This window comes from Pinus tabuliformis, chromosome 2_1 (genome assembly GCF_031772625.1).
Source record: "Pinus tabuliformis cultivar Carrire ecotype Pingquan chromosome 2_1, CPIR1, whole genome shotgun sequence".
Taxonomy (NCBI): Eukaryota; Viridiplantae; Streptophyta; class Pinopsida; order Pinales; family Pinaceae; genus Pinus; species Pinus tabuliformis.
Genome location: NC_142299.1, coordinates 564784752 through 564797396, shown reverse-complemented (window position 1 = coordinate 564797396; position 12645 = coordinate 564784752). Strand labels below are relative to the sequence as shown.

At 39.0% G+C, this 12645-nt stretch overlaps 2 protein-coding genes across 6 annotated transcripts in view; both read left to right on the top strand.

Moving 5' to 3' along the window:
• The window catches only part of LOC149201659 (transportin MOS14-like), a 458994-nt gene that overhangs the window by 93033 nt on the left and 353316 nt on the right, over positions 1-12645 (top strand). The gene's annotated exons all lie outside the window — the stretch shown is intronic.
• Positions 3793-4642, top strand: LOC149201661 (uncharacterized). The gene is made up of 2 exons (XM_089399781.1): positions 3793-3930; positions 4040-4642. Exons 1-2 carry the CDS (start codon positions 3803-3805, stop codon positions 4497-4499), a joined length of 588 nt encoding a protein of 195 aa, XP_089255907.1. The 5' UTR covers positions 3793-3802; the 3' UTR covers positions 4500-4642.

Below are 12645 nucleotides of genomic sequence, written 5' to 3'. Positions count from 1 at the left end.
TCTAAAGATTCAAGGCAAACCATACCAACAAACATCAATGATGCTCAGACAGTTCTCATTATAAGATCATATGGTTATCAATCTTGGAGGCAGGGCATCCTCAAGTCTACCCTGAGATGATGACCTAGTAGAGAACCTGTGGGTCTATTGCGAACCTGTTTGGAGAGTCTATCTGCTTCCTAGTTATGTTCATTGTAATACGATGAAAATGTATGGACTGAAATCTGGATTTTAGATCTGCAGCATGCTGAATTCTTCCATAGAGCCATATGCTTCTTTTTTCTATTGTTCCTGGCATCCAGTCAATAACTATTTTGTAGTCACCATAGATGTTTATGTCCTGTATCCGTTTCTCTGGAGCTAGAGTCAACTATACACTGGCTGCCTTTACTTCTGCCAAATTATTTGTGCCTGGACCCAATTGGCACACAAATTTGACCTTACGCTGATATGATATATGGAGGATGCCTCCTGCACAACTTTCTGTGAGTTCTGATTAGCACCTCCATCAAAAAACCTAGAGGAGGTGGACCTGTTTATCGCCAGCTCTCTGATCACTCTCTGCTTTTTCTTATATTTTTTTAGCACCTTTTGTGTTGTAGTAGGTCATGCCAGGGATTGGTACCTTGTCTTGGGAGAGGGCAGCATTCCTAGTAAGCTATAATGCCCATAGAACAAATAGTGGTAAGTAGTGGTGTTCCTTTGAAAAAAATAATAGAGACAATTTGAAAGAAAATAATCATAGCAACAACAGCACATAAAATTCACGAGTTTTATTCTGGAAGACCCAAACCAAGAAAAACCAGTGAAGAGATCTATTATTGCTTGGCCAAACCTGACCAAGACGGCCAAGTGAGCCTTTGCTCAACTCTGGCCTATTACAATGGGGTATCCCCAAGAATTTAAAGGCTTCATCACATGTAAACCAAGGGCTCAAATAACACGAACTACCAAAACCATGTGCCTGAAACCACCACCATTGACCTAGCAACTTTGACTTTTTCATAGAGTCAAGTTTAACGGTTTAACCTAACATTCCCCTCTTTAAACTTGACTTGGGATTTCCCTGACTAAATCCAGCTAAACCAGCCAAATGAGCCAACACTGCTCAGCTCTAGGCCCTCCCTTTTAAGTTTATAACCAGGGTATTTAGCAGTGTTGTGAAAATCGCGATAAAATGAAAAAATCGTGATTTTTTCCCTCTGCCGATAAAATCGCGATAAATAAACGAAAAAATCGCTGGTATTTTTGTTTGCCGATTTTTATTGAAAAAATCGCGATAAAAACGAAAAAATCGCAATTTTTTAGGAAAAAATTGCTGGGGGTTGCGACAACATGGTTTTATAACTTTTTTTGGGTTTTTCATGTGCTCATTTGGACAGTCGCGTGCGGAGGGAAGAGGAGCTCTTGGAGACCAAGCTGAAGAGGGTTTTTAGCCAAATCTAAGTGCTTAGAGGAGAAAATCAAGAGGAGACCACCGATTTCTCCATAGAAACGGTATGAGGATTAATTTTTTTTTTGTTTTCATTGTTTAAAAACATTGTTTTTGGTTGGGAAACTTGGTATGGGCACCATTTTTCTTTTGTTTTCATTGTTTTTAAAGATTTTTTTGTATTTCTACATTGTTTTGGGTTGGGTAACTTGGTATGACTATGGGAACCAATTTTTTTTTTTGTTTTCATTTTTTTAAACATTGTTTATGTTTTTTTCATTGTTTTTGCCATTTGGTTGGGTAACTTGGGTTTGGAATGGTTGGGTAATTTGTGTTTGAAACTTTGAACTTTGGAATGGTTGTTTTAGGTTGGGTTACGGGTAACTTGGATTTTCATTGTACAATCATCAATGTAAAAATTAAAAATTAAAATACTAAATTGTAATTTGTAAATTTGTAACTTGTAATTTTGTAAATGCTAAATTGTAATCCTAATCCTTATTTCCCCATAGGTTCACAATTGCACCAAAAAACCATTCAAGACTTCAAGTTTGCAACTTCAAAGTTCAAAAACAAACATGCCAAGGAAATTGGATCCTTTCTGGGAATATGGTGTACCTGATGCTCCGAATGATAGAGTAAACTTGAGTTGCAAGTTGTGTGGCCACCCTATGTCCGGGGGGGTGTACAGGTTGAAGTTTCACCTTGCAAAAATCCCTGGACATGATGTGGAGCCTTGTACAAATACAACTCCTGAACTTATCCAAAGAGCCATGAGAGCATTGGAAATTTTAGAGCAAAATAGAGAGGCCAAAGAAGAACTCAAAAGGCAACTAAAAAGGTCAGCTGAAGGAAGTGGGCCAAGTGGCACTGGTTCTATTGCAGCATCAACCAATCCAGTAGCTGCATCATCATTTTTTGTTCCTCGAACCACACCTGGTTCACAGCCATCTATCGGTTCAATGCTAAAAAGAACTGAGAAAGAAGAAGCTGACAAGTTGCTAGCAAAATTTCTCCTCTGGAGTGATATTCCTTTCAGCATTGTAAGGAATAATCCATTTTTCCAACCTACTGTTGTTGCTATTGCCAGTGTTGGCCCGGGGTACAAAATCCCTTCTTATCATGATTTCAGAGGCCGGATTCTTCAAAATGAAAAGCGTGATTGCACCCAAAGATTGGAGTATTTTAGGGCATCATGGGCATAAACAGGCTGCACTGTTATGTCAGATGGTTGGATTGACCAAAAGGGGAGAACCCTTATAAACTTCTTGGTTAGTTGTCCCAAGGGGACTATGTTTATCAAATCTGTTGATGCATCTGCACAAATCAAAGATGCAAGAACTTTATGTGATTTGTTGGATGTGTTTATTTTGGAGGTGGGTGAACAACATGTTGTCCAAGTCATAACGGACAATGCTGCAGATTATGTTGTTGCTAGTAGGATGCTTATGGACAGACATCCTACTTTATTTTGGACACCTTGTGCTGCCCATTGTATTGATTTGATGTTAGAGGACATAGGGAAAATTCCCTTTGTCAAAGATATTGTTGACTCATCAAAAAGCATTACAAAATTTATATATAATCATACATCTGTGCTTAACTTGATGAGAAGATTCACCAACAACAAAGAGTTGGTGCGCCCCGCCATTACATGGTTTGCCACCAGTTTCATATCTCTTCAATCCCTCTTGATTTCTATGTGGGATGTGAAGAGAATGTTTCTTTTAGAGGAGCAACGTGCTTTGCCAATGAGCCGCAAACCAGAAGGAGAGGCCGTATGCAGACTAGTTTCATACCAGGAAGACTTCTGGGCGGGAGTGCAGGAGGTGTGCGCCGTTACTGAACCTTTGGTAAAGGTTCTTCGGTTGGTTGATGGTGAGAAGCCCGCAATGGGCTATTTGTATGAAGCCATGGACAGGGCCAAAGAAGCCATTCAGGCCTACTATGATGATAAGGGAGATGATGGGTTTCAGAAACAACTCCTTCTATGGGGAGTGATTGATGAGCGATGGAACAACACACTCCATCGTCCCATTCATGATGCTGGGATTTTCCTGAACCTTGCATTTTCTTATGCATGTGGGTTTGATTTTGATGCTGAGATCATGGATGGATTCTTATCCTGTGTCCAGAAGATGGTGCGATCTCCAGAACAACGTATAGAGATCTCTAAACAAATTGAGACATATAGGATAGCAGGTGGCACATTTGGCTTTGAGATGGCTATCATTGATAGGATGATTAAAATGCCAGGTATTTTTTAGTTTGTAACTTTGTTTCAAATTTCATTGTCTCTTCAAATTCCATTTTTTTCTTATGTTTATTTAAAATTTTATTTGTAATTTTGTTGTAGATGCATGGTGGAAAATGTATGGTGGCAGGGTACCCCTTCTGCAAAAGCTTGCCATTCGCATCCTTAGCCAAACATGCAGCTCCTCAGGATGTGAGCGCAACTGGAGTGTATTTGCAAAAATACACAACAAGAAGCACAACAGGTTAACACTTAAACATTTAAAATATTGCAAATCTCCAAATAAATTTTTGAATTCATTAAACAATATTTTTTTTATAATTATTAATTATTATTTCATGATCTTTGTACAGGTTGGAGTCCCAACTACTTAATGACATGGTCTACGTCTACTACAATCTTCGATTGTGGGTGAGGCAACTTGAGAGGACACCTGATGTGGATGCCATCTCATTGGATGGGATTGACACCACTGCTGCATGGAGGGTTGAGTCCGAGAGGCCTCTCATGGATTCTGCTGATGATTGGTTAGTGCAGGATGTAGTGGAGGGGGAGGAGGAGGAGGAGCAGGAGGAGGAGCAGGTAGAGGAGGAGGAGGAACAGGAGGAGGAGGTGACACCGCCTGCCCGGGCTACCACTGCCACCAGTAGAGGACGTGGTCTACCTCCTATAGCTCCTACTTCTAGTTCTTCAGCTTCTAGAGCACATCAGACTCCACTGCCATCTCCACCAGCACGGGCACCAACATCTACATCTAGAGGGAAAGGGAAAGCTGTGGCATTTTCTCGCAAGAGGGGCAGAGGAAATCAATAGGATTAGACTTTCATTTTATTGTATATGACATTATGACATGATGAGATACATTATCATATTTTTTGTTGATATTTTGAGGCTGAGTTGGGACTTAGGAGTCAGGACTTACTATTCAGGACATGATTTAATGTTATGTGTGATTTTAGCGCTAGAAATGATATTAAACATCTTATATATTAGTTTTTTTATCATATTTATGTGTCAATGTATTTATTTTATGTTGTAGATGGTTTAGATATTAAAATAATTGAAAAAAAATGAAAAAAATGAATATTTTTGTACCAAACGATTTTTTCCCGATAATTCCGATTTTTTCCGATTTTTTCCCTGTGTCGATTTAATCCCGATAACGATTAATGCAACATTGGTATTTAGGAATCCAACATGCCCCCCTCTCACCTAGGTGTACGTCTAGACTTTACCTGTAACTTACCAATGATATGCATTCTTTACCAGGGCTTGTAATGGTGTGCCCATTTACATGCAATTAAAAGTTTTGACTCCATTATAATAATTTTGTTTTTTTTTTTAAATTTAATTATGCATTGTTGCTATTTCAGTTTCCATCTTCTCACCTTGCCATTGCCTTAATCTCTACAATCTGTCTCCATGACCTGACTAGAAAAATGTTGAAACCTATTAACCTTTACCATATATGGATGGCTTCCTCCAAGTTCTCTACCTTCCATGAATTTTTATCTACATTGTGACCATTACTGATAGTGAACTTTCTGTCCAATGGTCATGAGCATCTCGATTCTCGTGTGATGGCCTCCTATCTCCTATGGCCCAACTTGGGTGTGATTTTCAGCCACACAAGCACAAAGGAGCCTTAACTCTATCGCATGACCAAAAAACACTCTATAATGACCTCCGTTAGGACTTTGTGACTCCCCCTGCTGGCCCATGATGAGATTCTTATTAATCTCAAGTAAATCTTGCTCCAGTGTTCCCAAAAATATTCATGCTGATGGCGCCCCTCAAAACCAACACCATCACGAATAGGCACAATAGAGTGATCTTGGCATTTTACATTGTCCTTTGGAACTGTTGAACCCTGCAACCTCCAAGCAAGAGAAACCTTGAAACCTGCATTTTTGGTCCAATATTCTCTTATCTCTCTTTCTCTATCTAGTTCACTAGTTTGATTTAGAAATAATGCTTAAATTATTTGAAACTGATATTTTGTTAAATTTAATATGTTCTTTACTTGTACAATTACATCAATGAATCTTATGAGCTCCAAGATTAATTCCATAGCAATCACATAAATTATTACCCATTGATAGTAAAAGAAGAAAGAACATGAGTAGTTATAAGCAGAAGACAAGCCAAGACAAGAGAACACAGAAATTGGCACAAGCCAGGGAAAAACCCCAAGATGGGGAAAACCCTTTCTTATTATTTAAATCAAGTGTTCAGCAGAGAGAGTACAATGAAGACAACTTGCCAATAGAGGATCTAATAACTTTAGTGAATCAAGAGCATACCAACAACCCTAAATCAAAATGCATCCTTCTCACAGAGGACCGCTCCCTTGACGTCCACTTGAAGACCTAAGGATAGAGGCAACCCTGTGCCAATCACAAGAAGAAGCCCTAGATTAATTGTGTTGTTCCTTCAGGTTGCTGCGGCTTGAAGAGAAGAGCCTCTCTAGGCATTACGTCCCCTGAAATAGGTGATTTAATCAGCTGCTGTAGCAGCTTCTATCCCGCGGCCAGAACAAAGGCATAGAACGAGCACTAAAGTCCTTACAGCTTCTATCCCGCGGCCAGAACAGAGGCATAGAACGAGCACTAAAGTCCTTACTCAGAGCAGGTCATTACAAAGGCTGCACCCAGACTCGATCTTATTTGTTGTTCAAGAATCCAATTTTGAAATGATTAGAAGGCCCATACATACTGCCTAGAAAAACCTTTAGTTCCTGCGGCTCTCTCTCATAAGTATCTCAGCTCTTGTGACATAATAGAAAACCCAAAACAAAACACTCCTAACTACCTCAGCCTCCTGCCAGCAGAAAACAACCCACTAAGGATGACTTCAAGCCTTTCTTCCTTCGCTGAGGATCTTTCTGCGACTTTCTCAGAGAGAAAAAATCATGAGATAGATGTTTGAAATGAGGATTAAGGCACCTCTATATATACAAGTCGATGGGGTTGAAGAGACGTGTCTGTTGGGCTTAATGAACCTCGTTGTCTCGTTGTGTATATGTTTCAAATTTTACTGGAGCAACTTATATTATTTCTTCTATTTGTTAAATTGATTAAACAAATTATTTGTAGGTTTTCTACGGCAAATATCGAAACATATACACTGCAGCCTACACAAATAAAATTCTGCGGAAAATAACTGCAAGGAAAAATACTAGCACATATATAACCACAATGACAATTATTTTTGGACAATTGTCCCCGGAAAAACCCAATGTGGGAAAACTGGTGCAGCAAATGAGGGTTTCTTTTATTAATCTTAAGCAATAATTTCTGTACAAGATACGGATAGCAAAAATTGAGGAAGAGTCACTGAGAGAAATTTAATGATGAATTTCTCACACTCCACAACGTTTTTCTGACACTGAAGAGGACCGTCTTCCCTTTCGCTGGCCTTACTGCATCATCCTTTGCGTAGTGCCTGCGTCACTCCTCTGCACTAATGAATTGCATCCCTCCTCTGTGCTGCCCCTTCCATATTTGTCCTGCACTCTCAGACTATTGCTGATGCCCTCTTTCTCCCACCTGCAACTCACTCTCAGACTTGATTTTCTTTTGCCGAACTTCAACCACTGAGAAAATCGATTTGCTTGAGCAATTGAGTATCTGCTGTGGTGCATTTTTCCATCTACCCATCGACTTATTCTTATAATCTTCTGTTGGAGCATCAATGACCAAGATTAAATCATAATCGATGGCCCAAATTAATTCCTTGTCGATCCGTGTGAGTTTCTAGATGATTCTCACCACATCTTAGTTAATACCGATTAATTAACCATATTCCCTAAGTTTAAACTTACGGAATAATTAAAAATTTGGTTAATAATCTAATTAAGACACTTCTAGGTGGAATTTCCGGAAACGATTTCTAGGTTTTGGAGAATACATGTATTCTAGTCTCTCCACCAAATTTCATGGCTAGAGCACATCTGATGCTACAAAAACTAACACCATGTGCCTTGGAAGGGTGACATGGGCCTTCTTGGAGATGATGTCATGGTGGAGGAGTTATTTGGAGATATACTTGTGTCCTTTGATGGTTACTTGGAGTGAGGAGTACTCATGAGCCTCTTTGTCACTTTCTTGGTGGAGATTGACCATTTTGAGAGGATGATGTCATAATGGAGAGCAATTATTTCTGCATGTGTGGGCTATTTTGATGTTTTTTTCATCTTTTGAAGCTATCTTAAGGTTGGCTTGTGACCTTTAGGCCTAGTTGAACTCTCAAGTAAACTTTTAGGGCTTTTACTTGTAAATTATTGAAAGGTGACTTGGTTACCCTCATATAAATAGAGGGGAGTCACTTTCATTATGAATCATCACGCTTCAAATCACTTCTTTCTCTTGATAAGTGAGCACTAGCTCTCTTGTTCTTTTCTCTTGGGTACAATATGATCTTGTTGGAGTGAATTGTCTCGGAAGGGATATTTTTGCATGAGGAGACCTGCCTTGGAAGGGATAATTTGGCATGAGGAGATGTGGCTTGGATTGAGGAAGTGATTATTGAATGGTGTAAGTTTATTGCTGATTTCTTCCATTTTGCATGCGAATTTATGAAATTAGGGTTTCCTTTGTGCTATATTAAAAGGTGTAATATCTTTATGAAATCTTGCTTATTTGCGGCTTGCATATTTAGTCTTTCAAGGATCTATTAAAGAACTTTGTGTATGCTGCCTTTGATCTTAAATCTCCACTTAGAGAAAGTCGCTAGGGTTTCTAAAAGACACATTTTAGCATTGTTCCACCAAGTCTCTGGGATGTGGGGGCGAGGGAGCGGGGAAACGCAGGAGCGGACTATGCAAAAGCTCCCCACCAATTTTTAGGAAACATGGGGGGACGTCGAGGTCATTAACACAAAGGACCCCAACAAAAATAGTAAAATACTAAAAAATTATAAATATATCATTGGAATTTTATAATTTAACTGTCTTTATCATTATATAACACTTACATTATGAAGGATAAATCAATGAATAATATTACTGAAACAAATTTAAAACGAAAAGCATGATACAATCATACATGTAACTGTAAAGTTGTACAATGAAAGTAAAAGTTTAAACCATATTGAAGTTCCAACTGGGAACACTGAATATTGAAATAAAAGTTAAGTCTGATACATCAAGATTCAGATTTCTAGAGTCAAGTCTAATATATCATATATCAACATTCAAAACAAACTAAAGTCTACAATTGAAGTCTGAAACAAAAAAACAAATAACATAAGAACATATCAAATGACAAATGAGCATCATTGCTCAAGGTAATGCCTTGCTAGTCTCTACATCCAACTGCTGCATGAATAAATCAAGATCAACCATGTCACCATCTGAATTAGAATCACTTGCATTATGAAACATGGTAAGTGGCACACCAACCAACCCTATCTGTGTCTCATTAAGTCCCTTTTCCATATCTACCTGTGCATCATCCTGTGGATCAACATCCCATCGTGTTGTTGGTGCCTTCAAATACTCAAGTGAAGAATGCGCTGTGCTGTGCATTGTGGTTGTGCGATGTTGCTGGAGATGCAGCATGAGTGTTGCAACTTGCAGACGAATGTTTTGACTGAGAGCGAAGTCGAGTGCAAGCGACGGTGGCTGTGAGGAGTCCTAAATATGAAATAACCAAAAAAAACCCTTCCCCCCGTTGATTCATAGTATATTTATAATATTTTATAATTTTTTTTAGGGATTTGACTTTTTCTTTTAATGATTTGACCTCGATTTTTTTTGGAAACACAGTAAATGTTTCCTTTCCTGGGAACAATTACCCCCCCTTTGAGTTTCCTCGCATTTCCGTTTTTAGGGACGTGGAGAAATGTCCCCTAGTTGTCTCCATGTCCCCTGAGCGTAAGGAAGTGTGGGGGCGCGTTTCCTAGGTGGGGGAACGTGTCCCCGTGGAACACTGCATTTTAGTTTTATACCCACCTCATCTAGGTTCCTCTATCTTTGACCTTGCCATCATTGACTCCATTGCCCAATTGAGAGAAAGCATTAGACTAGCTTGTGGTGATCATTTTAATTCTCCTTTCTCTCTTAAGTTTGTGGTAACTAGGGTTGATAGCTTAAATCCACATTTAATAACAATTTATTGCCCAGTTGTTATTTCCCTATCGAAAGGCATTGCATTTAATAAATATAAAAAGTCAAAATCTAAAATTAAGTGCATGTTTTCATCGAAAAATTAGGGTTGACATCTCACCCTTTGCTGAAGTGTGAACTAGATATCTCTCTAAGTTGCTATGCTTGGCTTATGTCTAGGTAGTGGGCTTGGTCCTTCCTGAAGTCACCCCCACTTTGTCTTAATTCTCCTTGTAGCTTTGATTTTCCTTAGGAGTGACCCTCTTATGTGACGTCTCCAACCTTTGTTCTCTTTGGGTGACAAGATACGAAGCCCTTGAGATAATAAAGTCTTCTCACGAAGTGGTTTAGAACCTTCGAACCAATATACCTACAAAACCAAATTAAAACAAGTGGGGCACCCTAGTTGTTTGCTTCCACATAGCATATTAACTCCTCAATGGTAGAGAACATTAGTTTTAGGATAAATCCATTGTTTCACCAAGTTTTTGGGACATGGGGACAGGGGAGCGGGGAAACACATGAGCGACTATGCAAAAGCTCCCCACCAATTTTTTGAAAACATGGGGGGACATTGAGGTCATTAACACAAGGGACCCCAACAAAAATAGTAAAATATTAAAAAATTATAAATATATCATTGGAATTTTATAATTTAACTGTCTTTATCATTATCTAACACTTACATCATGAAGGATAAATCGATGAATCATATAACTGAAACAAATTTAAAACGAAAAGCATGATACAATCATACATGTAACTGTAACATTGTACAATGAAAATAAAAGCTTAAACCATATTAAGTTCCAACTGTAAATATCGAATATTGAAATAAAAGTCAAGTCTGATACATCAAGATTCAAATTTTTATAGTGTCAAGTCTAATATATCATATATCAACATTCAAAACAAACTAAAGTCTATAATTGAAGTCTGAAACAGAAAAACAAATAACATAAGAACATATCAAATGACAAATGAGCGTAATTGCTCAAGGTAATGCCCTGCTAGTCTTTACATCCAACTGTTGCATGAATAAATCAAGATCAACCATGTCACCATCTGAATTAGAATCGCTTGCATTATGAAACATGGTAAGTTGCACACCAACCAACCACGTCTGTGTCTCATTAAGTCCCTCCTCCATATCTACCTGTGCATCATCCTTTGGATCAACATCCCATCGTGTTGCTGGTGCCTCCAAATACTCAGGTGAAGAATGCACTATGCTCTGCTGTGCGTTGTGGTTGTGCGATGTTGCCGGAGATGCAACATGAGTGTTACAACTTGCGGGCGAATGTCTCCACTGAGAGCGAAGTCGAGTGCAAGCGACAGTGGCTGTGAGGAGTCCCAAATATGAAATAACCAAAAAAACCCTTTCGCCCCCATCGATTCATAGTATATTTATAATATCTTATAATTTTTTTTAGGGATTTGACCTCGATTTTTTTGGAAACGCAGGAAATGTTTCCTTTTTGGGAAGAATTGTCCCCCCTCGAGTTTCCTCGCATTTCCGTTTTTTGGGGACGTGGAGAAACGTCCCCTGGTCGTCCCCACATCCCCTGTGTGAAAATTCCTAATCCTCAAGGAACCCCTACTCCAGCAAATCTGAATCTACTTCACCTACTTGATTTTAATATACAGTTTCAAGTTATTCTTTGAATACTGAAGCAAATTACTTCTGCAGCCTACACTACTTGAAAATATTTGATTACATGAAACAAAAATCTGAGCAAAAAACAAGATACATAGGACACAATAATTTTTGGACAAAATAGTCCCTAGAAAAACCCAATGCGGGAAACCAGTGCAACAACTCTAAGGGTTTATTATTATGCAGGAGAAAATTCCGAGTACAAATCTAGGATGCTCAACTAGCAATCCTTTACAGAGAAAATACTGGACAAAGGACTGGTGAAATGATCTCACCCTGTCACTAGAGAATTAGTGACTGATCCTTCAGCTCTGAAGGCTCTGTGTCACCCTCTGCGTGGCTTCTGCGCAGAACTGCGTCACCCCTCCTGGGTATTACACTGCCTCTCTGCTTTGGATCCTTTGCTGGCTGAGAAATCGACTTTCCTACCTCCCAAACTCACACCCTGGCTTCCGACAACTGAACTTCGAATTCCCTCAGCAGAAACTCGACTTCCCTTCACTGACTGCGTTGCCTCTGCGTCATCACTGCATTGGCCAACGTCAGTCTTTCTTTGGACGTTTTCTGTCCCCTCTCTGCCTTGTACTCTCCGAAAATTCCTTCTCCCGGATTCTCATTGCCCCTCCGTTGCAAGATCTCCCCAATCGATTTTCCTCCTGAGAACTTCTCCCCTCAAAAAATTGATTTCTTCAATCTCTATGTGTGTGTCTATATGAACCCCAAGCCGCCTCCTTATACTTTTCTCGTTGAGACTTCAACGACCGAGATTAAGGCTCTAATCAACGGCTAAAATTAGATGATTCTCATCGATATTTTGATTAATACCCATCAATATTTTAATTTTCCTAAGTTTAGACTTAGGAACCCCATTAAAAATATTAATTATTTTAATAAAATACAATCTGGGTGGAATTTCGCCAAACGGTTTTTGGGTTCTTTAGAATTCATGTGCCTTAGCCTCTCCACCAATTTTCACGGCTAGAGCACATCGAATGCTACCAAAAACTAACACCTTGAGCACAAGGAAGCGTGGGGCGCGTTTCCCAAGTTGGGGGACGTGTCCTTGTGGAACACTCGATAAATCTACTAATTAGGAAAATGAAATTAGATTAAAAATAATTTAACACTCAATGACAATAGCAAGAAGAAAAATATTAACAATAGGCACTCCACAATTGTATAAGACAAATGTTTAC

Excerpts from the sequence above, each read along its gene's own strand:
- LOC149201661 (XM_089399781.1), top strand. The coding sequence starts at position 3,803 with ATGTATGGTGGCAGGGTACCCCTTCTGCAAAAGCTTGCCATTCGCATC. Across the intron at positions 3,931-4,039 it reads CACAACAAGAAGCACAACAG|GTTGGAGTCCCAACTACTTA; the intron begins GTTAACACTTAA and ends ATCTTTGTACAG.